This window comes from Dipteris shenzhenensis, chromosome 27 (assembly GCF_047967505.1).
Source record: "Dipteris shenzhenensis isolate YYH24624 ecotype China chromosome 27, Dip_SZ_1.0, whole genome shotgun sequence".
Classification (NCBI taxonomy): Eukaryota; Viridiplantae; Streptophyta; class Polypodiopsida; order Gleicheniales; family Dipteridaceae; genus Dipteris; species Dipteris shenzhenensis.
This window is the reverse complement of record NC_141622.1, coordinates 23,287,527-23,314,938: the sequence shown is the minus strand read 5'-3', so window position 1 is coordinate 23,314,938 and position 27,412 is coordinate 23,287,527. Positions and strand designations below refer to the sequence as shown.

Here is a 27,412-nt window from a genome sequence, read left to right as displayed (position 1 = left end):
AAGCAAGGGCCGAATCCACTTCTCTGAGATGAGAGTGCCTGAGTTGGACAAATTGGCAAGAGTGCTCTAGGGGTTCACCATTAGTCGATAGTGTCGAACATCCTTGCGAGGTTGGCAGAGTTGTAGGTCACCAATTGGGCAAATTATTTCTACACACAGATGAGGGAAGACCTAAAGACACATGGTAATGTCCTCGGCAACCTGATGTTGTACATGCTCGTACTTTACCACATGTTGAAGCAACAGCCGCCAATTGGATATGGGCTAGCCGACAAAGAAGCCATGAGAGAAAATCTCAATAGAAGAAGAGCTAGTTGTGGCCACCCTCAAAAGGCTCCAAATCGATCCAAGCGCTACCCCCTCCAATCGTTCTGCTCAACAGCCACTTGATAGTCAACTTTGGGAACAATTCAAAGAGCATCAAGTGTCAGAATTATTGAGGATACAACAATGCCTCGAGGCCTTCACCCAACACCCTAAAGGCAAGACAACCATCTAGGACCCCATTTATGTGGAAATGTTTCATGGGGATGATACTATAAATATTGGCCTCCACTCGGAGGCAACACGCATTTCCCCCACCCCTCTGCTCCCCAGACTACAACCACTACCTCTACTATTTTGCAGCCACTTGAGTACCAAAACACCTGGAGGCTATAGTGACATGTCGGCCGAATAGCTATCACAGGAAAACCACATGGAGCTCCAACTACTAGATGCAATGGCCCAAATCCCTAAGGTATTGCACACAATTTTGTAGTGGAGGCAAGAGTACACCTCCCAACTATCCTCTTCTTTACTATAAGCACAAGTCAGGGCCCACGATAGCCATACCCTCATGGTCGCCGCACAAGCTATTGGGCAAACTGCTGCCCTTGACAGAGCAGAGGATTACAAGGCAAAGGTCAAAGAGTTGGAGGTCACTCTTACAAAGCTCAAGGATGAGCTCTATACCAGTTAATCCGTGGTTCACATGATGGACTAGCTAGACAAGGTAGAATCCACCCTCTGTACCGCACAAGAACAACGGGCACATGCCGAGGATAAGTACACTAGGCTCAAGGAGGGGATATGACTGACAGATCTAGATGCTTCAAGGTCTCCTCACACAGGAGCGATCCCACACTGTTGCCATGCAAGTTGACAACGAGCAACTTTGCACCTCTAGCAACCCAAAAGAATCCATGATGGAAGACAGAGAGCAATAGGACTGCACGATGTACATGAGGTCTCTGTACAACTAGCCACCTACACCCTATCCCCATGCACCATCCCCCAAACAATTCAGATGCACTTTGATGCACTCTCTACACCCAAAACCTCATCTTCCATGTAGATCTCACCACCCCTTTCCTGCCCAACACACTCCAGACCATCCTCTATCAACATTCCTCTCATGCCGATAAAATATCACTTTGGGAGCATAGAGATGAGAAGGCAGTTGGCATCATGGGAAGAGCTCTTGGATTTGATTATTTTCATCATCTTGACATAAATAAGATAGCTGCAAAAGATTGGCATACTCTAGATACAATTTTTGGTGTTCGAATGAAGCATTTGAAGTCTAATTTAAAGCAAAACTTGTTTTATTTTCAAATGGATGGGGATCAAAGACAATAGGGGTATTTTTGAATTGTATGCAAACTCTCCTCAGACAGCTTAGTGATCTTGGAGCTCAGGTGGAGGAGGAAGACAAGAAGGCGATCTTGTTGAGGAGTTTACCCACAGAGAAATAATTCAAATATTGCTTCTTAATGATGACTTGGATTTTCTCGATTGTGTGGCAATGCTTATGAGTGAAGAAAAATGCAATTATGGTACATTGATTGACAACAGGGTATATGTTGTAACTAACAAGAAAAAGACAAATCGTGATACTTGAAAGTGCCATTATTGTGGCATGATGAGGTCACAAAGCCAGATAAAGGAAAAGAGAAGGCCATGATCGTGGAAGGTACAAAAGAGGCATCCATGTATGTAGAGGCTGAGTTCCTGAAGGATCAGGAATGGGCTTTTTGATTTTGGGAAGGTAACTTATGTTCGGGCTCTTTGTGAGCAGTTTTGTTCTTTGTGAAGCATTTCTGGATACTGGGCTCTTTGTGAGCATATTGAAGCTCTTTGTGAGTTTGCTATATTGGTTAGTTGTCCTTTGTGAGCATGTTGAAGTATCCCCATTTCGGCCGGGGGGGGAATGTTGGAGATTAAAGCTCATCCTCATGGGGTGACAAAAGGTTTGAAAGGGATAGCTATGCTCACCTTCTTTAGGTCATGTGTTATTTTGGTCCAAGGCTTGTAATTGGACCATGCATGAGGCAGACTAGTGATTGTTCACTTGCATGGCTTTTGGCCACGTAACAACAGGGTGGGCAACCTTACTAGAAGCTAGGAGTCATGGCGGTGGCTGCAGCTCGTTGCAGTGTTTGTTGGCAGCATGCATGGCAGTGATCCTCTATAAAAGATGTCGCAGCAGTTGGCTACCTCTCTCTTTGTCGAAGGCTTCACACCCGTATAGTGAGTCTTGCTCCTCGTGAGCTCTAACAACTATTAGAAGAGTCTATAGGGTCCATAGTTTATGTAGTGTTGATCATTAGATCAATTGTAATGCCGACAAGTGCAGTAGCAATGAGGCTTGGTCTTTTGTCAGTTTCAGTTTTTGAAATAAAGAGTCTTTTGATCTATAAGGAGCAGACTTTTGCGTGTTAGTTGTGCTGAGATTATTCAACTCATTGTGTAGAATCTCTTATCTCTATTGTTGTCTATTCTATCTTCATATCATATGTGAGAGGAGAAGAGATTGATAAAGTAGATCTTGAGAGCATAAGGGTTGTGATTTGCATGCACTATTTGCTATCTATTCATTTCCTAGTCTCTCTCTTTTTGTTTCTTTCTTTTCTTGTCACCTTTTGTCCTCTCTCTCTCTCTCTCTCTCCCTCCCTCCCTCCCTCCCTCTCTCTCTCTCTCTCTCTTTCTCTCTCTCTCCCCAATCATCCCCTCTCCCTCTCCCTCCCTCTGTCCTCTACCTCATCCCCTCCCCTCCTCCTCCTCCTCCTCCTCCATGTGCGTGGTTGTGACACACGAATGGAAGAGGAGGGGAGGGATTCTCATCCCTCCTCTCCTCCCCCATCCTCTTCCATGTACGTGGTGCGGCCACGAGCATGGAGGGGAGGAGAGTCCTCCCCTCCTCCTCCATGTGCACAGCCATGGCTGCACTGTTGCACCATGTGGATGGAAGAGTAGGGGAGGACTCTCCCCTCCTTGCACCTCCTCCCTACCCTCCCTACTCTTCCCCCCCTCCCTACACTAATCCCCCTCCCCCCTCCATGTTTTGATCCCCCCCTTCCCTACACCAATCTCGCTCCCCTCCTTGCATTGATCCCCCCATCCTCCTTCTTCCTATGCCCCCATTTTGCTTCTTCGAAGACATCACCATAGCCACTTTCATGCACCAAATAAGCTTCATCACTAGCTCCATTCTGCTCAGTATATCTCTGAAAATAGCATGAATCCTCATCATGACTAGTTTTACCACAAAAAGTACAGTTGTCAAACTTATTTAAATAAGACGTTCATCATGGTATTCACGACCGAAAAAAACTTGGTTTCCACGACTAGCTTGATGTGCTTGGCTTCCATGGCCAGCTTGATAATCTTGGCTTCCATGGCCAACTTGATAAGCTTGGCTTCCATGGCCATCTTGATAAGCTTGGTTTTCACAACCAGCTTGATGAGCTTGGTATCCATGACCTCTCCATGACTAGCTTGAAAATGTGTTTGTCCAATATTTCCACAAAAGCGCTTTGATGCTACATATAGAGCTTTGTCATCATATAAAGAGGGATCAAACTTCTTTTGCTTACAACCAAAGCTTTCTCTTTAAGGTGTTCCATTGTCTTAATCTTTCCTGCAACATCCTTTAAAGAATTACAAGCTACTTCAAATGTAACATTGTACTTATTTGCTAGCACTGTGATGATTGTATCAAATTTAGGTGCTTTCATAGTCTCCAAACTAATAGCAACATGTTGATCCTTTGGAATAGGTGCACCTCATGTGAATGTTGTAGAGTTATCGCATTCATCAAAGTTGAATCCTTGAGAGCATATGGAATTAGTCCTCGAGCAGCTTGATCTTTGTCATCCCACTCTACCATTGCTTTTATCCATGCATTTTAAATATCTCCAGCTCAAATTGGATTTCCATTTTCATCAATCGGTTGAATAGGACGTTGACTTTTGCCTTTGACAATGTCCGAAAGCTTGTCACATTGAAGGACCAATTTCATCTTTGTCTTCCATGCACAATATCCGGTCCCTTGAAACACATACAAAGTTTTTGTCCCATTGAGACCTTTGAAAGAGATGGTGAGTTACTCTGCCATTGCGATACTAGTTCCTTTATATTTGTCAAGAGAATCTCTAACGAAGTGCCTTGAAATTCACCATGTGTGTTTTTGCAATTTGCCTCTTGTCCCAATTCACAATTGTTCAATTATTTTGAAGAAAGGTAAGTAGCTGAGAATTGCTTATTCTTTTTCTACTCGAAAACTAGATCTAAAAGCCACGATTCAATTTAGGCAATTCAACCACCACAAATAATACATTCTACATTTGGATTTAAAAGCCTCTCCCCAATAAAGAGTGAATCTTTCCAAGTACGTGAGGACCGATCCAATGTTTGTACAAGTAGGCAACCTGCACATGATCTCAAAAGCAAATCTTGTAACCTACAGGGGTCCAACTATGGTCGCATGCACTTTACATGCGGCTGCGATCTTACTAAGACAGGGATTGGTTCATCAACTTGAGCACCTAATACTATCCGCCGCTTGTCACTCAAGATTCTCTCTCTTTCTCTCTCAACCTTCTTGCCAGACCTCCCAGGCCTCTGCATGCATTATTTAGTATGCTAGTGATTTTTGTATAGTAGAGTGCGACGAAGACAATTCCCCTACTCTTCAGACTCTATATGATTAATTTTGAGGTTTTTTGGGGCTTCTATCGTTGTCACTATCTATTGTATGAGATTAAAAAAGGCAATTAGATTTGCCTATTTTGTAAGTTAAAAAGAGTTGAGGATAAAGTAAGGATGAAGTACAAGAAAGGCCTGAAACAATAAGCATTATCTTTGACTGTGTAGCAACATTTCATAAGAAACTTTACCTTGGAGATGAGTTGAAGAGAGATTGTTTTTGTTTCATTGATGGTAAATTGAGAACAGTAGGAGATCTTTGATTTGTGCACCCAGTACTCTACGCTATAGACATGTCCATTGCCTTAACTACATGTTTTACATTACTTTATTATAATATTTAAATTTTGTAATCAAAATCAAAATTACTCATGGTTGAACCTTGTTCCTACCAGGTTTGCTTCATTTGCTAGCCTATGTTCTAAGAGACCTAAATTTCATCAAACACATGAGTAGACTTGGTTGGAAAGAGTAAGTTGCTTCAATGGGAATCTGTTTTGTTAGCCGTATTGAATTGTTGTTTTATCATCAAGGCAGGATTGGGTCCACACAATGTAATAGGGCTTTTGCGTGAAGATGAGGTGGACATGGGTGCCACTTCTAAGGGTTTTACTACTCTTAAATCTACATCGACTGCCATGCTTCGGGCTCCAAGGTTCCCAACACCCAAACATTGTGAGCGCTTGGACAAACTTTCTTTCATTAAGTCTTGCTTATCCTCAGTCAAAAGATCTTTGAATGAAGGCAAGTAATGAGATAAGATCTGCAGAAAAAGAAGATGGTGCCACAAATCATGCCACAAATCAATCCTATCCATATGGGAGCGACATACAAAAATGTCAAATTAGATGGATAATCCTTCCAAACATGCAACCTTAAGAAAAGAATTTCAATTTTTCAGAAATAAAAAAGTTTCCCTTTTCAAGGGTACACTTGTTTACTATAGCCTTTCCCCTAGGGCATGATGATGCCTGATTGTCTATTCCTACCTCGTGGAGAGGCCTTGGTACTCAAGACATCAAGAAAAGTGTCATCAACTTATGTACACAAACTTTTACATTACGGGGGAGAGCTACGCAAGTATGACGACTCAAGAATATCAATCAACCAAGAGTCAACCAATAAACAATTTGCAAGACAATCATGCTCATGAGATGCTAATTCTTGCATTATGATTTTCAAGGCACTATGCGCCACAATTGTCCAGGTTAGTTTATGAAAGGAATGTGAAACAAGTATCCAATCTAGCAATCAACCTTAAAGGATTCATGGTAAGATCTGCAAACTCTTTCCAGAGTTATATCATAGCGAGTACCTAGAGAGATAATAAGTCAACCTTTATGGAATTATTTGGGTAGAGTAGTTTCAGGTTTCCCATTGAAAGCAACCCATCTATTTTGCATAGGATAAGTTAGGTGATTGTCTAAACTAGCATTAGTTTGAATTCCTTGCGTAGAGCTCTGCTTTAAGCCCATTTGGGAATTGTCATTTGAATGAACAATGTTCTTGACAATGCTGGATGGCTTCCTCAATGTGTCATACTAAGTTTTCTAAATAGTTTCTACCAAGTTTTGGCTTTGAAACCAATGATCCACCTACTAATTTATATCTAAAGCATTGATAAAAGCAAGTACTCTGCCAAATTCGAATTTTAGCACCCTCATGTGCTCTGCTCGTTCTCTATTTGTGTGCGCATGTTTAAAAGGAAGTCGTTAGAAAGGTGTGCACTTTACGACCAACATGCAAAAATACCATTATAACTATTGACATCTAGGTAATATGCTAGTATCTTATCTATTCGCGAGACTTATTCTCGACACTAATATTCTCAATGGTGTTAATATCTTTGGCGGACACCGAAGGGCCCCTTCCCTTGGATTATAACTCTTTGGGGGAGGAAGCATGCCACCCACACTATGGGGGAGGAAGCATGCCCCTTCGGGAGCAAGGAAATCCAAGCTGGAGGCAACGTCAAAAGATATCGACACTTTTATTCATATGATTGTAGTCCATGTGACAATATTGTATAAACTACAATGAGGATCAATTATGAGCTCTTGTGAGCATCACCTTATTCATATATTTGTTGGGCTTCAACTCCCAAAACTCACAAACGATATGGCCTAGTCAATACTAAATCACCATCCCTGACATTTGCAAGGAGGATCAGGTCCTAACGAACCCTGTGTCGTGTCTCATGTCCACATTTTTACTCATTCTTTTTTTTCTTTCAAAAATTTGATAAAATCTTAGGATTTAAGTTCAATTTTGAGTTAGTAGTTACGTGCTCGATGAAACGAAAAGGCTACCTAACACAACCTAGTATTATTAATTTATCATGAAGAGAGCTTTTCATCCTTGCTTTTTGCCATGTACTTGCATTATGATACTTTTTATTTTTATTTTATCATGATTATATGAAGGTATCATAATCCCAAATTTTGTATGGATAAGCTCACTATTTTTAATCCTTCAATCTTAACAATGTGATTTTGAAGCTGTTGGAAATTACTTTATGTAAAATTTTCAAAGAACCAATAAGAGTATACACATTAGTGTATGCATCATCATTATCATTGTAATATCTAACAATATTTTCATCGATATTAACGTGTGTAAATCGACACTAATACTAGTACTAGTACTATTGAGACTAAAGAAAATTCTAAAAATCGAAGTGTGTAGAAAGTGTCACAAAAAAAGTAATGGAAACGGACCATATCTAGTAGTGGTGATTGCATTAAAGCTTGTTAGATCCTCTCTCTCTCTCTCTCTCTCTCTCTCTCTCTCTTAATTCCCATTAATTAACTGGGATCTTGATAGTTTCAACTAGTGCTGTACCTGTGACGTGCTTTGCACGGGCATTAAATACTCACCATATCTCTCTTCCAGAACCTCAAATCTCTCTCTTTCCTCTCTCCAAAGCTCCAATCTCTCCTAGAACCACCATCCTCTTGTCACTAGCTTCTGAAAACTTCTCCTTATATATAGAGATAGAGTTAGAGATAGAGATAGAGATAGAGAAGGAGAAGAGAAGAGATGAGATGTGGGAAATAAAGTGTGCATATGTGCTCAGATTCTTTGAAAATTGCTGAGCGCATCCATACAATTATCAATGTGGGAGAAGGCTTTCAAGAGATCCTTGATTCTGCGCTTAGTTTGGTCTGCGCAATTCATCTGAGCGAGCAGTAGGAGCTTCTCCCTGGCGCCCACATATATTGCTTCCTCAAGCGTTTCATCACAGGTTGCATTGAGGCAGATCGCCCATAACGCCCCCAACGCCTGCTCGTTTGCGACCTCCGATACCACCAATAAGCTTCTCACTAACGCCGGTATGGCCAGTGCATGTGCAATTGTCGCAGCACGACCCTCAGGACAGGAACATAAAGCTTTCACAAGGGCGAGTAGTCGCTCAGCTGTGCTCCTTTCTGCGCCTGGCAGAAGTTCGATGAGAGTTGGAACCGCTCCCTTCGCTACGATCAGGAGTTTAATGTTCTTTAAAGGGGCGCAACACAGTGCCAGAAGTGTGTTGAGACTTTTGTTGACTGCCGCCGGATATAGGTTCTCCTTCAGAAATCCAATCAATCCGTCAATGGTCGCATCAGCAGCACCGATAGTCTTGACTGCGCATCTATCGATTGCTAATGCTTCAAGGAGTGTCGCTGCATTGACACGAGCATCGCTCGTCCCTCTATTGAGAAGCCAGGAAATTGTTTCGAGTTGCCTTCTGCCCAACAAGACGTTTCTCGTTGTTGTATTCAAAGGGAGAAGCACCAATGTACCGAGGGCTTCTTGCAAAGCTTCGACATTTTCTCGGTCAAGATCTGTGGTTTCTGTTCCCATCAAGTCAGCTAGAACGGGATCGACACCAACCGCTTCCAGGCACCGTTTGTTTCGCTCGCTCGCCTTTGCTAGAACTCTGAGGCACCTGAGAGAAGACAACATATCCGGCCCAAGCGAGGAGACATCCTGCAGCATCCGTCGGACAGTATCTGGATCTGCGGGGGGGGTGGGGGAGAAAATTCTCTCCTCAGCGCTGGACTGGAAATTGGCGAGACACCAATCCTGGATGAGGCTACGGAGGGCGAGGTTAGGGATGAGGGGGGGGTTGGGGCCGAGGGGGGTCATGGTGGAGGGGCAAGTGGAGTGACCATGGTCGAGCCAGTGCTGGATGAAGGGGCGATCGTAGGTGATACCGGAGGGCAAGGTGACGGGGTCATGCATGAGGGAGAGGGAGATGGGGCAAGAGAAGGAGGGAGGGAGGGGGGAGGGCATGCTGTGGGAGGCTATGGAGATGGAGAGAGGGATGAGGGAAGCTTGGCTATAGCGATGGAGCTCAGATCAGGTGGCTATGGCGATGGAGCTCAGAGATCTGTTGGACAAGACGATGAAAGGAAGAAGGTGTATTTCTATATAACGTAAAATTCCATGCAAAGACAATTTTTTTTTCAAACCTTGCCGCGTCCTTCAACCTCTTTGACTTTTTACCATTCTTTGCTTCCCTTGTTGACCCTAGACTTGGGCAAACACTCTCTTAATGCCATCCCATTCAGTTCACATAGCATTGGGGTTCACCACACCACATCAACATCCATCGTTGATTTGTTTGGCCCCATAGGGCCACCGACTCGAGTGCTTTTTCCTCAACTCTCTCTCATTTCACATGTATAGGTCCCCCCATTTTAAAAGAATTCAGATACTTGGAAAAATTAGGAGGGAGCTCAAGGGGAGGGGTAAAGAGGCTAGTGATCAATCATGGGGGATCGATAAGAAAGTCCCTCTATTTATGAGGGGAGGGGCCCCTCCCTAATTATCTGTGCATGGAGTTTTGAAGCTATGGCTTTGACCTTAGCTTAGTTTGAATATTCCCACCTAAGAAATCAATTAGATTTCTCTATTGAAAAATCAAGGGGTTTTCAATCACCTTTCTCCTTAGGTTAAGTTATAACAGTGGATAATTTGTTGAGATTCAAGGCCTTTAGAATCGGTAGATGGAAAGCATAGATTAGCAAACTAATGGAGGAATTAGGTGAGAGCCTTTATAGGGATATGAGGGACTCCATACAATTTAGTCTACGTGGACGCATGTATAGGTCCTCAATTGAAAAGAATTCAAAAATGTATTAATTACACGAAAAGGGGGGGTGGTAAAGGCAAGAACACTATTGCATGTTAAGTGAAAACTCTTGCACTTTTCCCATTTTAAAGATTTCCCTAGAAAAGAGCATATTCCTAGTAATAACTATGCTAGAATTTATCATGTTTTTATAAAACTGTATTAATATATATATATATATATAAAATAAATCAAAATTATACATGATCTTTCAATATAGTATATATACAGAGATTAAGATTTTAAAATTCTATGTTTTTATATATTATTTTTAAATAGTCTAATTAGTATAGCTGTTAAATTCCATAGTTATTATTTTAGCATTGCATTGAATTTTAGTATTTAATTTTTCTCTATTATTTTTTGTTTAAATATTAAAGGGATACTTCCGAATTTAAAGAAAGTAGGAGGTTAGTAGTATCAAGGAAAGAACCAAAGCTTGCGTCACAAGTAGAATTGATAGTGGAAGTGAGAGAAGGAGAGAGAGAGAGAGAGAGAGGAGCGCACACAATATAGCTACCTGTACACTAAGTTGTATTGAACATGAACATGAAGATATACATCCGAACCCCTTAGGGTTAGGGTTCGGGTTTGCCCCTATGCCCTAGAGATATGGTGCAATTTACACCATTCCCAACACCCCTCTTAAATTGCACTAGGTAAGTAGAGAGTGCACGTACAAGACCCTTTTGCGGATTTCGTTTGGTGCATATGATAGCATCCAAAACTGAAAAGAAATTAGTCTAGTAGTATGTGCATATGCGAGCACAGTGACTACGTGGAAGAAGCATGTACAATGAGTACAACTTACGATCTTGTACATATCGTGGATTTCCCCCTGTTGACTTGGCATTGTTGAAATGGAGGTATGACATGGCAGTGAGCTGAGGTGGGCATATCACTGATGATATGTCAATCGCTGGTGTTGATGTGGCATTACCATCTTGGATGCTGACATGGTAGGTGAAAGCTCACATGGCCTACATGACATGGCTCCCAGTGTTGATGTGACATGCCATGTGGCTCAGATGATTGCGCGGCACTGTGTTGAGGTGGACTACCTACATGGCAGATAGCACGACACATGGCACTGAGCTGCTAATGATGTGGCAAAATGGTAACCAGCCCTATCTAGGTATTTGACCCATGATCAAAATATACTGACTCAGGTAATTAATTATTTGCCATGTGTCCTTTCCTAAGGTGTTCGATGGAGCTTTACAAGGAAAAAAATTAACCAATATTTTTCAACTTTTCAAAGTAACATATGGGTCAACCACTAACATAAATAGAGGACTCTGCTACATGACTAGATTTCAACTAACTAAATGTAAGATCTCATTAAATTCTAGCTTATGCGATATGCATAATGGTATCACTCTATAAAACTACTACATATTCTAATATTTTGCCGAAACATTTATTAGATTAAAAGTTCTCAAATCTAAATTGACATCTTAACACACGTATTGCCACACAACAAGACCATAGCGATAAATGCATTGACATTTGCCCTCACTCAGAGGTAGGACCATTGTACACACACACACACACACACACACACACACACACACACATGCACACACGTGCATGTGCACACCCCCACCCACGTATGCACGCGCATGCACGCACACACACACACACATGGTCACACACATGAGACTCCAAAATACCCAACAAAACCCCTTTAATTCAGAGCATAAAAAGTACTATTTTCTCTTTTGAGTGTGCTCGTGCTATCTATAAAATTTTGCACTGCACCCAAAAGCATGGGGCATCATTTTCCAAGCTGCTTTCATGGTATATCTAATGTATATCCAAGCAGCTTTCATGGTATCTCTAATGTATGACTTCTTATTTTTTCCATTGATCCTTGAATGTATGTGTTCATGTTAGAGCAACCTCATGCTACCGCATGTCAATGATGGTGTTGGGGTCCCAATCCCTATCCACAAAGTGTGATTTTTCAATAATCTCTCTATGGTGAGGTTTATTTGCTAAGATGGTGCACCAGTCTCCATGAGGTTTTCCAGAGTGGGGTTTTGGTACACCTCTTCTACCAAATCACAAGTTAACATAAAGAAATTTATAATACATTAAAAATATGATGCTAAAAAATTACTCTAGTAATTTAAGTTTTTGCTTAATCGACCTTCCAAGTTCATTTTAAGGGGTATTAAAATGATACCAAACTCATAATCCAAAACCATAACACCAAAAACTATTGCTATTCATAGAACCTGAGTATAGTGATCCATAAACATTAGACAACTTGCAGGAATGTAACTATACCATGCTTGCAAATGAGTAGCCAAAGAAGTTTCAATTACAAAAAAGAACATATCTTATTCTTGGAATGATTATCTAGATCAAAAAATTCTCCTATTAACAAGAGACTAAGTAACAACAACAATTATAAAATAGGGTACCTACGACGTCTCCAACTTTAGGCTCTACCAAAAGTGCCAGGGCCTCCAAGTAAGAGCACAACAATAAGGTTCTATCTTTAATGCTTGTGGAAAGTATAAGTTGGGACAAGGAAGGATATGAGTTCAATTTCTTAATGGTGATGGGCCTCTTTTTGGAGCTTGAGAAGTCATTGTTAAAATTGTACATGTTATGTATATCCTCGAGGGATTCACAAGCAAAAACTTATAACATCACATGAGTGTACAATAGGGTTTTTTAAAAAAAAGATAAGACATAAGCTTATCCATTAGGGATGAACTTTTAAATTTTCATGAGATTAAATTTAATTGAGGGGTCTATGCCATCTTGTGGGGGAGTTGGGAGGGTGTAGGCCTAAGAGTCCAATCAAGGAAACAATTATGCATATAAGAAAACTATTTTAACAACTACTTGCTCCCAATTCTAGTTATCAAATAGGAAGAATAAATATCTAGGGAAAGTAATATAAAATTACTTTATCATCTAGTCTCGAGGGGGCAACTAAGAAATATGTAAGATAGCACATGCCATCAACGGAAGGGGTTTTATATTAAATTTATGGAGTTACAAAAAATAACATCATGAGCTTCCTCAAGGATGCCACAAAAAGCAAGTAGACTCCAAGTAGACAAGGTCGGGTCATCTAGGAGGAAGCCTTTTCTAATTGTTGAAAACCCTCCAATGCAATCTAGAGTAGAGATAGTGGAAAAAGATGACGATGAGCCCTCCTTAGAAATTTTCAAAGCATGCAAACTATGTCGTTCTTAGGAATCTATTGAGTCCTTGGACTACAAGTAAGCCAATGGCAGTGCTCTCGCAGTTCTGATGAGCATTCCAATGATTCTATATTTCTATCTCTCTTATCCCATGCTTTATTGCAACCACATTAGGTGATATCCCAGTTGTGCCTCCTTATCAACCGATCACCTTTCACTAGTTACTAGTTCGTGTTCATGTTTGTTGCCCAACCATGACTGTCAAGTACCCCAAGTTCTCTAATTTCCCGGAGGAGGATGCCAATGCGCATGTAATGTTGTCTTGAAGTGCATGTCAGGAAAATGTTCCCATGGTGCACCAAATCAAACATGTCAAAATGGCGATGTTCCTGGCTACTCTCTACAGCAGCAAGGCAATGATTTGGGCTGCACAGTATGTCGGTACCCCATTCCAAGATTTTGATACCCTTTGTATGGCCTTTCCGACTCACTACCACTTCCAAAAGATGGTGGTCCACATCCTTGAAAAGGTCGAACATATGAACCAATGCAGCCTCATATTGTCACCAAGTTCCGCACACTCAGCAGTCACCTACCACAAGCACAATACCTCACCCAAGAAGTATTAAATATGTACTTTGTGAATGGGTTGAATTGAAAAATAAAACAAGATATCAAATATTGTAGCATTGACCTTCAAAAACATCATCAACGGTGCCCTCCATGCCCAATGAATGTTCACAAGAAGCATGAACCAATGATCCATTGGGCTAATGATAGTTCTAGCATGAACTCCGGTGATAGTAGCGTGGATGAGAAAGCCCATGAATGTCATGAGCATAGAAGAGCAACCAACACATCAGCCATAGATCATGGCTTTGCTACGACCCACCTGCTTGAAGATGGTACTGAAGCCTTGCCACATCTATGTCCTGGTGTCTGGTGCAATGGCCATGAACTAGAGGGATGCAGACTCAATTAGCTATGATGCACCATATGCCAAATGGAAACTCACACTATCAATGCATGTAGATACAATTCTCGTCGCACACCACATGTGCCCACGATAATTCCTATCCAAGCCATGGCTATCAAACCAATTCAAACAGCGTCCCTAGCCATTGCAAATCGCATTGCTCATAGTAAAAGCTGTTTCCCTCATCAAAGACCTTATTGTGGTACTCCAGGCTAGATAACTTGCTACCAATGTGATGTGCTCAGCCAATCGAAAGAGCGAGTGCGAGTTGTGGAAGAAACACCAGGTTGAGAAGGATGTGTTGCATGCTAAGCTTGCCACGCCTGTGCCTGTGATACCTCAAATCCATAATGTACAGACTATTTCTCTAAACAAGCCAGAGATTGCATTTGTTGACACTGATGTTGTCGCCAATGTGGAGACATAGGAGATGAAGATATTGCTAGGTCTTGCATGGTCGTAATGGCCAACCAAATTAGAAGAACAAAGAGCCAATTAATTGGAAGGATCAATCAAACATTCGTGAGACATTGACAGAGTGGGTGTAGGATTTGCAACCTCCAATTGGTTTGATGCCTAGTGTAAAGGCTCTATTGAAAACAATTCCTAAAGAGTAGGAGGAACTCCCCTAGATCGGGTTGAGTGTGCCCCAGAAAGTGGTGGGAAACCCTGTTGTGGGTGAGTAAGTGTCGTCCAAGGCTGTGTTTGACATTTGGAGTGCGTTGAAGGATCTAAACATCAATATATCTGTGAAATAGCTATTGGATCTAGTGCTAACCTTCTACTGGCAACTTTCTCACTAGCTCAGTGTTCCAATTTTACTGGCAGTTCCAGCCCAGCCCGCATTCATTGTAGGATGTCAGGAACTAGTCCAATGGTGTGTGTTGGCCAATCAAAACTACCATGGCACAATCGAAAGCACCAATTTGGAAAAAATTATTATTACCTTGACAAACTAGAGTTCTAATGGGCCAAATTGTATTGGCTCATGCATTGTTATTATGATGACATATTTTTACTTAGCACACCTCAAGGTGAATGTTTCAAAAAGCCAATTAATGGCTACCTCCTTAGGTCTTATTTTGGCCCCATGTCTTCCCTAAGGAATCAAAAGACATTCCAGTAGTAATGTCCTCATGTCTGAATTTGATATGGCTGGATGCTAACTCATTGAGTGACAAGGTGCATCCCAACATAAACTTAACTATAGTTCAAAGGTGCAACCTCCCAAAAAAGGACCATCAATTTGCATGCATGCGAGTGCCTCCCCGCCATTTCATGTCTATACCTCCTCGATGTCGCTTATCCCCTTTGTCACTTGCAACTCTGCTCAACATGACTCTATTGTTCTTGTCCTTCGCACACTCTTGCACTCTACTTCAGATCTCTCCAACTCCCACCATGGTGGTTTACTTTAAGTTGTCAACCTATGACATTGTAGTACCCCATGTTGAGGAATGGTTGATGGCAACGACTAAGAGATGTAGCAAGGCTGCCTTGGAGCACAATCCCCATTCACCCCAAGGTTGAAGGCATTATGACATAGCTATAACAAGGAAAGATAGTTTGCCGATGGTCACAATACTTTGCATGAACCTAAACCTAGTTGAAAGAGACTTGCGTGCAAAGTGGAGTTCCCATTCGGCTCCGTGGAATACATGCTCACCAGGAAGTGGATCACCACAATGCTTTGTCTCCCTTAAGATGGCAAAACTCACTACCCTATTGCCAAGCCCAATGATATGGAGTATCTATTTGGCAAGAAATTTACCCGAGTACCTCCTTAGTAGCCTCGCTGACCTTACCCTGCTTCAGGTTCTTTCTCAAACTTATTTGGTTACAAGCAAAAACTACTAACGTCTTGGCTACTTTAATAGGGTGATTGATGTAGGTAGAGATAGGGAAGCCCATGACATGGGCATGGCTATTCCTTAGAATAGTTTTGTCAATGAGGCAAAATGCATCTTAGAGCAAGCAAATGCTTGGAGTTGCATTAGCCAAATGTACTCAGTCTTGTACCCCTGCTCAATACCAAAGGTGGATATTCCACCAATAAAAGATGTACTAGAGGCCAACCCGATAAAGACCTCCAAGGCCACGGAGAACTATTCGAAGCACACACTATAGAAGAAGGCCGGTGCACCAAAAAGACCACAAGAGTCATCAAGTTGGAGGAAAGTAGCCCCCAACAAGGCCACCGTCTTCGATGCTACCACCAATGATGACTTCGAGCCAATCACCTCCTTCCCCTTGCCCATGGTCCTAAAAAATACGTTCTCTAATGTGCCTCCCTCAACCCCCTCGATGAGCATAACCATGCTAGAACCCCTCCCTCCTATTTCGACTACTACTCTTTCCTTCCCCATTTTTTTTGCATCTATTCCTCCTCCCATGACGACCGTGGCTATAAAGACCACCACAAGAGTGATTGTCGAGCTCAGCGACCCCATCAAGGCATTGTTCAAGAGAACAAGGCCCCATATTTGAGGCATTCGCCATCACTACCAGCAAACACTCAAGGCCGAATGTGGGCGAGAAGGCACAATTGAAGCTTTCTATCATAGTGCCTCCCACCAATTTGGCCATTCTGGTTGCGAGTTCCCACAATCTGCCTGAACCTACCCGGTAATGTTAAGGTGGATCACTCGCTGCACCCAGTACATCATTGAATACCTGGCTGTTGGGTATTCATAGCATCTTTGCCAAGAGCTATCACAAGCACACAGTAGGATGTGGCAGCAAGAACGGGAGATGGTAAGTCTGACAAAATATGAAGAGGGAGAGGAGAAGAGTGGAGATGAGGAGAGAGAGCATAGCTAGAGAGCACACCACAAATGATTAACTGTACACTAGATTTAGTTGAAAATGTAGAATATATCCAAACCCATTTAGGGTTAGGGTTAGGGCATCTAACCCTTTCCTTTATAGCACTTTATTAGGTCAGTGCTATGCACATATGATCACATGATTTTGAGCATGAACTCTCAACACCTTCCCTCAAGATCAACATCATGAAGTAGGCCTTCCCTCAAGATGATGATTCTGGGGAATTGAAGAAGGACTGAACATTACATTCCATCACACCCCTTTAATGGGAATGTCCTTCCTCTATGTCAAACCAAGAGCTAGTCAGTGTTTCTCAAAAAGCTCTTTACCGAGTGGTTTGGTAAAGATATATGCAACATTCTCTTTGCTATCACAATGCTGCAATGTGATGTCACCAGGTAACACTCTTTCTCTAATGAAGTGTTCTCTGACATCAATGTGATTTGATAGACTGTGGATCCTTGGCCAATGCTTGAGCCGATTGATTATCATAGTATATTATTATTAGCTTTGACTCATCAAAGTAATATGTTTCTGACAATAGTCTTCTGAGCCATATAGCCTCACATGCACTTGTAGTGAGTGCTCTATATTATGCTTCAGTCAAAGACAAAGAAACAATTGGCTGTTTGTTTGACAACCATGATATAGCACCTTGACCAAGGAAAAATGCATACCCCTATGTGGATCTCCTGGTCTCATGATCTCCAGCATAGTCACTGTCATAGTATCCATGCAAGTGTGGATGACTTCCTCTATATTCTATCGCAAACTATATTGTACTTCTAATGTATCTCCAGACTCTTTTGGCTGCATTAATTCCAGTGAGACTGTTTTGGATTTGCCATAAACTATGCAAGTGAGCTTACTACATAACAAATATCTGGCCGTGTGATAGAGTCAGATATATAAATGTGAAGAGAGTGGGAGAGAAGGAAGGAGTCTCACTTGCAGCTTTCTCACATACACAATGGGGGAATATACACAAAGGTGGAGGCTGAAAACAGTTTTCCTCTTCTTAGTTATGAAAGCCAAAAGAACTCTAAGTACAAAAGAATAGGTGAACCCTATATGTGGGTCTCAAACCAAACTCAGCTAACTAAGGTGGCATCCTAACTGAGCCACTAACTAGAGTACATAAAGATAACTGTCATCCAGCTATTATTCATGGGTGGTGTACCAACCGCATCTGCAGCTAACAAGTCAGTGACATAAATGCACAACGGTCACCTTGGCATATCACGAGTGGAGCTCGATATCTCAACACTCCCCCTCGAGCTCACGAGCTCAATCCTAATTCCTGCACACCAAGTAGGTCTCTGAACTTGCACAGCTTCTCTGCACCCAATGCCTTCGTGAACATGTCAACTACCTGATCTAGATCAATAAAACCTACTAGAACCTTCTCCCACACATAGTGATAATGCACCTCAATGTGCTTTGTTCTAGCATGATATACTGGGTTATTTGCCAAGTATATACTGCTCATGTTGTCATAATAAATGACAACTAGCCCATCTGTAGACTGATGCATATCATAAAGTAGCTTATGCAACCAAGCTACCTCACATGCAGCCATTGCTACACCCCTGTACTTAGCCTCTGTGCTCGACAAGGCAACTGTAGGCTGTTTCTTGCTGCTCCAAGTGACTGCAGCACTCCTAAAATAGAACATATATCCACTTGTAGATCATCTATCAGAAATAATATCAGCCCAATCAGCATTAGTGTATCCATGCAACTGTATCTGAACCCCAGTCTCATAAAATAGTCCATACTGCAATGTGGACTTCACATACCTCAGTGTGCATCTAGCCGCATCCAAATGTGGTTTCCTTGGATCCTGCATAAACTGACTTACCAAACCAATAGCATAGCTCAAATCTAGCCTGGTAATAGTCATATAAATCAAACTTCCTACTATGTGTCTGTACATAGTAGGGTCTTTCAGAAACTCACCTGCATCTGTGCTCAACTTCACATTCTACTCCAAAGGAACTGAAATAGGCTTATAGCCTATCATCCCATATTTGGAAAGCATGTCCAATCCATACTGCCTCTACAAGAGCCATATCCCACTTGTGGATCTAATCACCTCGATGCCCAAGAAGTAACGCAGCTCTCCCAAATCCTTCATCTCAAACTTCTGCTTTAATAGCATTTTTACATGAAGGATATCTTCATCACCATCACCTGTGATGATCAAATCATCAACATAAATGACAAGCAGCATAATGCCTTTTTCTGTTTTTCTCACATAAAGTGAGAAATCTACCTTGGAAATCTGAAAGCCAATAGTGACAAGATACTGTCCTATCTTGTCAGACCATGCTATAGGTGCTTGCTTCAAGCCATACAAGGCTTTCTTCAACCTGTAAACAAACTCAGGATGAGCAGCATGAACATAACCTGGAGGCTACTCCATAAAGACCTCTTCTTGCAAATCACGATGCAAGAAGGCATTCTTTACATCCATCTGATGTAAAGACCATCCCTTTGATGCAGCCATACCAATGACTGCTCTTATAGCTGCCATCCTTGCAACCGGACTGAATGTTTCTTCATAATCAATGCCATATGTCTGTGCACACCCCTTGACAACTAATCTTGCCTTGTATCTGTTCACATTGTGCTTCACCTTATAAACCCACTTGCAACCAATTGCATTCTTGTCTTTAGGCAAAGGCACCAATTCCCATGTAGCATTTGCTTCCAAGGCATCCATTTCTTCATCCATGGCTTTCTCCCATTTTTCTTTTCCCATGGCTTGCTCAAAAGAAGTGGGTTCTGGTTCATGTATCACTTTGACCATATAGGCATAGTGAATGGCTATAAATCCATCATATTTCAGCGTATCCACAGGATACCAAGCTCTGGTAGACCTGCGCAAAATAGGCTCACTACCATGTGCTCTCAAAACATCCCTTGTCTTCCTTACTCCAGGTGTAATAGCAGAAGGAATACCCAACTCATCATCAAGGCTCTATTCTAAGCCACTGGATTCACCATCCACATAAGAGTGACCTACATTCACATCAACCATGGGCTGATCTACTTTCTCTTTTCCTTTTCATGATACTTGCATACCACTATCTGCATTGCCTTGAGGAGATCCTCTTGATCTCAATCTGCCTATCCATGGTGAAGTATGTGAACCACTACTAGAGGACACTACAGGTCCACTAATATTTTGTGATTGCTGCTGTGAATTCTGTGCAGCATTACCATTTTGTGCATCTACATGATCAATTACATTTACTAGTTTATACCAACTGCTCATCTCATAAAAAACAACATCTGTGCTCACTATAAACTTACGAGTAGAAGGGTTATAGCATCTATACCCTTTCTGTTGCAAAGAATAACCAATAAAGATGCACTTCTCAGCTTTTGGATCCAACTTGGATCTCAACTCATCTGGCACATGAACATAGGCAATGAAACCAAAAACTTTCAAATGAGAAATATCTGGTTTCCTACCAGCATACCTCTCCTCTGGCATCATGCCATGTATTGCTGTAGTGGGAGTCCTGTTCATTATGTAGACTATTGTAGCAACTGCTTCAGCCCAATAATAATCTGGCAAGTCTTTTTCGTTGAGCATGGCACGAGATACCTCTCCAATATGCCTATTTTTCCTTTCTGCAAGTCCATTTTGCTGTGGGGTATGACTGCATGAATATTGCTACTTTATGCCATGCTCCTATAGGAACCTTGCAAACTCATTTGAGAGGTACTCTCCCCCTCCATCTAACCTTAGGCATTTTATTTGTAGGCATGTTTCTTTTACAACCATAGCTTTAAAAGCTTTGAAATGCCCAAACACTTCACTTTTCTTTTTCATAAAATACACCCAAACTTTTCTGCTATAGTCATTAATAAAAGTGACAAAATAATGACAGCCTCCAATAGATGCAGCTTTAGTAGTCCACACATCAGAGTGGATTAATTACAATGGCCTCTTACTCTCTTGAACATGTCTAGGAAATGGTTTCCTTGCCTGTTTTCCAAATTGATAGGCTTCGCATACCTTATGCATTTCTACAACCTTGAACTTAGGCAATCCTGCAACAATATTTTGCACCTGCATTAATTTAAGTCGATGTACATTAACATGACCAATGTGTTTATGCTAGATATCAATATTTGCAACTACACCGGTCCCATGTGCAAACATTGTTGCACTCAATTCAGGCATGTCCGCATCCAATGTAAACATCCTGCCCTTCTTCTTCCCTTTTGCTATCAAGCGACCTTTATTTTTCATATCCTCAACAAAGCATCCATGAGGATTAAATCTGACCTGCAAGCCCTGCTCAATCATTTGACCAACAGAAACCAGCTTCTTGGTGATATTTAGGACATGAAATACATCAGACAGGTATTTCTTTTTTTCCATCCTGCATAGATAAAGGAGTTTTACCAATCTGCACAATAGGATGTGCAGTATCATCACCAGTCTCCACAAATCCTGGTCTTTCCATTTTCCTTACATCTTGCATCCATTCTGCATAATCTGTCATGTGGTTTGATGCACCTGAGTCAACATACCACACATCATTGATTTCTTCTGCACTTGTCATAGAATTGGTCATGTGCTGCACCATAAACAGATGCTCATTTTTGTCATCACCTTGTCTACTAGAAGATGAATAATTGCCTTGCTGCAATTTTCCAATCATGATGTCATTCTGCTTTTTATAGCAGTCTTTAACCATATGACCCATTTTACCACAGTAGTAGCATTCAACATTGTTGTTTGCATTTTGGCCTCTCTGCCATCCACCACGACCTCTTTGGCTCCCCCTGCCTCTAAAGTTACAATGTCCTCCTCTATAGGATTGGTTTTCTTGAATTTGTTGCATATTTTGATTTCTGCCACGGCCTCCAAATCGGCCTGCTCTACCTCTTCCTCTACCTCTTCTAGTATTTGAGTAGAACACAGCTTCTTTTGAAGTTCCGCCCGAAGAAGATGTACTACCATTTCTCTGCTCTTCAGAAATTAGAAGAGCAATCAACTCCTCAAAATCAGGAAAATTCTCACAAACGACAATGGATGTCCGGAATTTCCTTTCCTAGACCATTCAAGGTCAGAGAAACTAAATCATCATCTTCCACTAGTGATCCAATAGAAGCAAGTGCATCTGCAATCTTCTTCACCTTCATGTGGTAGTCAGTGATGCTCATATTTTCTCTCTGCACATTATGCAACTCCTGCTTGAGCTGCATTTTCCTGGCTTGCGTATTTGTGCTATACATTTTTGTCAAAGTATCCCACGCCTCCTTCGGCGTGCTTGCATCCTGAATATGCACAATCATAGAATTTGAAATATTGATAGATAGCCAGTACATAACTTTTCTGGCTCTCTCATGCCAACCTTTAAATGCCTGTAACTCTTGTTGATTGGGAACATTAGGAATAATTGGTTCTTGTTCAACTCCAGTAATGAACTCCCAATAGCCTTTTTCCGTAAGGAAATTCATCATTCTAAACTTCCATGCTTAGAAGTTGTTCTTGTCAAGCTTTTCAGTGACAATCTGTGAAAGAGCATCAGACACCATTATAGAACACTGCAAAATATTATGTCACTGCAAAAAAACACAACTTCTACCTTACAAGGGCAAATCTGCAAAACTGAAGAGAGTGGTATTTGACCAGATAGTCACTTCCTAGTGACGATTATGCATCAACAGGCAATAAGAATGATCCTGTCACTCCTAATATCTCTGCGCACATGCATATGATGTAATTTCTGCGATAACTTTTCACCGACCTATAGAACAGTGGTCACACAACAAAAACAGGGCAGTTTCCTGAGTGCCTGTGGAAAACTTCTACCACCAAAATGGGCCCCAAAATGGCCTGTAGCATATACTACCCTCTGGCCACACCGCAAAGGGTGTCCCAATCTGAGACAGTGCACTCTTGCACTTTCCGGTTATGCTACCTGTAGAGATTTGCTCCCAAACTCGAAAAAAAAGGAAAGCAACACTGATCCTCTTACTAGGACACCGCGAACTTGGTTTGCTTTCTTGAGCTCCTTACCACAAACTGAGCTCTGATACCATGTAAAGAGAGTGGGAGAGAAGGAAGGAGTCTCACTTGCAGCTTTCTCACATACACAATGGGGGAATATGCACAAAGGTGGAGGCTAAAAACAATTTTCCTCTCCTTAGTTGTGAAAGCCAAAAGAACTCTAAGTACAAAAGAATAGGTGAACCCTATATGTGGGTGTCAAACCAAACTCAGCTAACTAAGGTGGCATACTAACTGAGCCACTAACTAGAGTACATAAAGATAGCTGTCATCCAGCTATTATTCATGGGTGGTGTACCAACCGCATCTACAGCTAACAAGTCGGTGACATAAATGCACAATGGTCACCCTGGCATATCATGAGTGGAGCGTGATATCTCAACATTGCTTTTGCCCAATACTGAGTCAGAATATGCTTCTCACTAAGCATTTCTCTAGCACTATCTACTAAAGTCCCATTCTTCCTTTCAGCTCTTGCATTCTGCTGAGGAGTATCTGCACAAGTGAATTTTCTTCGAATCTTGTGACTTCTGCAAAAGTTCATGAATGCTAGAGACATGTATTTACCTCCTCTATCTGATCTCAGACTTTGATCATTTTTCCTATCTGGTTTTCTAGCATGGCTTTGAATTCTTGAAATCTAGAAAACACTTCACATTTCTCTTTCAAAAATTAGACCCAACAATATCTGTTGTAGTCATCGATGAAAAGTCAAGTAGTAAAGTGAACCATTGATGTTGCGGGTCTGGGCATAACCCCAGACATCTGTATGTATCAAATCAAGAATACCTTGTGCTTGAGAGTACTTCTGTCGAAATTGGTTTGCTTTTGTTTGCCAAAGCAACATGCTTTGCAAACTTTTCCAAGAAACTGTACCTTAGGAATCCCAATTGCCATATTTTGATTCTTGAGATCTAACAAGCTCTTGAAGTTGACATGACCATATCTCTTGTGCCATTTTGCAAATAGTGGCATCTGTTGTGGTTGAGCTGACATAGCATGCTTCTCTTGTAATGTAGTAGCATTCTGTACAAGCATCCTTCCTTGACACCTTTTGCTACTAGGTGAAATCTTCTGGATTTATTTCTGATAGTGCATTCATCTCCATCAAAGATGACTCGATAGTTGTGTTCTGTCATTTGACCTACTAATAAGAGGTTCTTGCTGAGCTTTGGAACATACAGTACATCTTTCACCAATCCTTTTGTACTAGTGAAATTGTTCATAGGGATAACACATGTCCCTTGAACTGGATTCAGTGTATTATCTATTATGTAGATGACATTATTTTGACCTTCTAATGGTTTCATCTGTGTGAACCATTCCAAATGATTGGTCATGTGAGATGATGCACCGCTATCGATGTACCAAGGATCTTGATCTGCTTGGCCGATTTGATAGCTGAAATCCTCTTTTGGATTGCAATCCATGTCTAGATACACTGTATCAGTTTGTTGCATTTCCTCATTTGCAAAAAACATATTCCCATGTTCATTTGCAAAATGACTGTGACTAGAATGTCCACCACGATGATTTCCTATGCCGCAGAAACTCCCTCGATTACTGCTAGATTGACCACGCCTTAGTCATACTACTTCTTGCATGGCAATCTCACAGTGTCCAAACTTATGAGAGTAGTTGCACTGGATGATTGACATGTTGGTGGATGCATCCACTCGTCCTTGAAATCTTCCTCGGTTGGAATGATTTCCTCTTTGCTGATTTTGATGTTGTTGAGGATGATGATGATTTTGATGCTGATTTTGCTAATGATGACCACTTCTCTGGAATGATCTACCTCTGCCTCTGCCTCTACCTCTACCTCTACTTCTATCTAAAGCTATGAATGCCTGATCATTAGAATGACCTTTGCGTGCATGAATGGCTTGATTCCTGAGTTCTTCACCAAGTAAGACTGATAGAATTTCTTCCAGTGTCAGAATTTGCCGTTGAATGGCAATACTATGGACTAGATTCTTATATCACTCTCCTAATCCATTTAGGATGACTTGAACCATTTTTGGTGAATTCATGGTCTCTTCTACTACTGCGAGTTGATTGTTGTAGTATTTGATCCGGAGTACATAAGCATGATCGGTTTCACTACTGCTGCTATTGCGAAAACTCTGGTTGATTTGGTTTCTTAGTGTGAGAATCCTAGATGTGTTCTTGGACTCATAGAGAGATGCGAACATATCCCATGCTTCTTTTGATGTCTTGACAGTGTTGAGTTGTCCTAGCATGACATCTTGCACATTCTGCTTGATTAAATGATATGCATACTTATCTTTCTTATCCCATTTTGCCTAAGCTTGGGCAATGGCAGGATCTGCTATAGGTGCAAAAATTATTTGTATAGCTAGAGATCTCATTGTAGATCCCACTGCTACTGCTAGTGCTATGACAACAGGTGGAGTAGAGCTACTGCTGGTTGGATCATCCAATGGTCTAGGTATAGACCCATCGACATACTCCCATTTGTCCTGAAGCTATTGGTGAAGATAGAAATGCAATATATATATAATCCAATTTGAATTACAAGGCTTGTGGCAAATGATGCTAGGAATAACCAAGAGGCTTTACAACTGAAATGATGTGCATAATGCAGTAAAAATAGCCGAGCACGCTTTACAATGATGGCATGTGTGTGTGAAATCAAATCATGTGCTATCTGCCCACTGCACAATCGGCAATGCCTCTAAACACTCTGAAGTTTGCTCACTGAATTGATGAATGTCAGGTTTCAAGTAATGTGATGATGTGAAACCGTATGTGAGCATATGGACTCTGACTCCAAGAGGGAACTAGTCTAGAATTGTGAGGATAATGGAAGCTGAGAGGGTGAGAGGGAGCTTGAGAGACACAAGTTTTGGTGGGTGCAGAACACCCTAATCTTCTATTTTATCCATATATATATGTGTTTGAGTATTGTACATAACCAAGGTTAAGGTACAGTGGCCTTTAACCCCCACAACCTCCCACTTAAAGGCTAATGTGCCTTTAAGAGAGAACAACCAATGAGCATACTATACAATGCCCATCAATACATGACAAAACTCTAACCGCTGACCAGGTATACTCTTTGTTGCATATGTGTAGGGTTATCATCTATATGAACCTTGACAAGCTCTATGCACTTGTCCTCAAGTACCTCCCTGATAAAATGGTACCTAACCTCAATGTTTTTGGTCTTTGCATGAAAGACCGGATTCCGTGCTAGCTGAATAGCACTCATGGAATCACTATGCAATGTTGGTACACCTGTATGAATCCCCAAATCTCTCACAAATCAAGCCATATAGCCTCCTTGCAACCCTTTGTGCTACAACATACTCGGCCTCTGTGGTAGACAAAGCAATGCACTTTTGTGCATGAGACATCCACAACACTACGCCACCTACAAAGGTGAACACATAACCAGAAGTGGATCTCCTGCTATCCACATGCCCTGTATAGTCCGAATCTGTGTACCCAAATACATGCATCTCTCCTTTGCCAAAGCAGATACACACCTCCTTGGTACCCTTCATGTACCCCTCATGATGCACTTAACTGCCTCCCAATTTCTCTTTCTTGGATTATCCATATACCGGCTAACAACTTTCACTACAAATGCAATGTCCAGTCTAGTAGTAGCTATCATAGCACACACAAGATTCCCAACCGCTGACGCGTAAGGAACCTTGGCCATCTTGGCCCTCTCCTCATCTGATTTGGGACTATCTGCTTGACTCAGTTTCACATATGGAGGCAATGGAGTACTTACTGCCTTTCCCCCCTCCATATTGAAATGCTGCAACAATTTTATAACATACTCCTTCTGTGAAAGCCAAAGGAGTTTCCTACTCTGGTCACACGTGATGTGCATACCAAGAATATGACGCTACATGTAGGTCCCAAATCCTTCATGTCAAAGGCCTCATGCAACTTGGCCTTCAATTCATCAAGCTCATAAGTGTTCTTGCTAGCCAATAACATATCATCCACATAAAGTGCCAGGAGTATGAGGCTATTATCCCGAGCTATTTTAGTGTAGAGGCAATGATCAATTTCACTTCTTCTAATACCCTAGGACCGAATGAAAGCATCAAACTTGTGATACCATTCTCTAGGTGCTTGCTTAAGGCCATAGAGACTCTTTTTCAGCTTGCAAACCAAATCTTTGCCCTTTTCTTCAAAGCCTTCCGGCTGTATCATGTAAATTTCCTCATTCAAATCCCCATGCAAGAAAGCCGTCTTGACATCCATTTGCATAAGCTCATATCTTCTATTGCCACAAGTCCAAGTACACATCTAAGTGTGGTCATATTCATAACTGGAGAGAA

General features: G+C 41.5%; 1 protein-coding gene across 1 annotated transcript; it reads right to left on the bottom strand.

Annotated features, from left to right (window-relative positions):
* Window positions 1-8,040: 8,040 nt before the first annotated feature.
* On the bottom strand, window positions 8,041-9,096 carry LOC147884055 (U-box domain-containing protein 25-like). Its single transcript, XM_087398138.1, has one exon. The coding sequence runs from the start codon at window positions 9,094-9,096 to the stop codon at window positions 8,041-8,043; it is 1,056 nt and encodes a 351-aa protein (XP_087254264.1).
* Between the last annotated feature and the right edge of the window lie 18,316 nt (window positions 9,097-27,412).

What these genes read in the sequence shown, in the direction of transcription:
- LOC147884055 (XM_087398138.1), bottom strand. Translation starts at nt 9,096, where the DNA reads ATGACCCCCCTCGGCCCCAACCCCCCCCTCATCCCTAACCTCGCCCTC.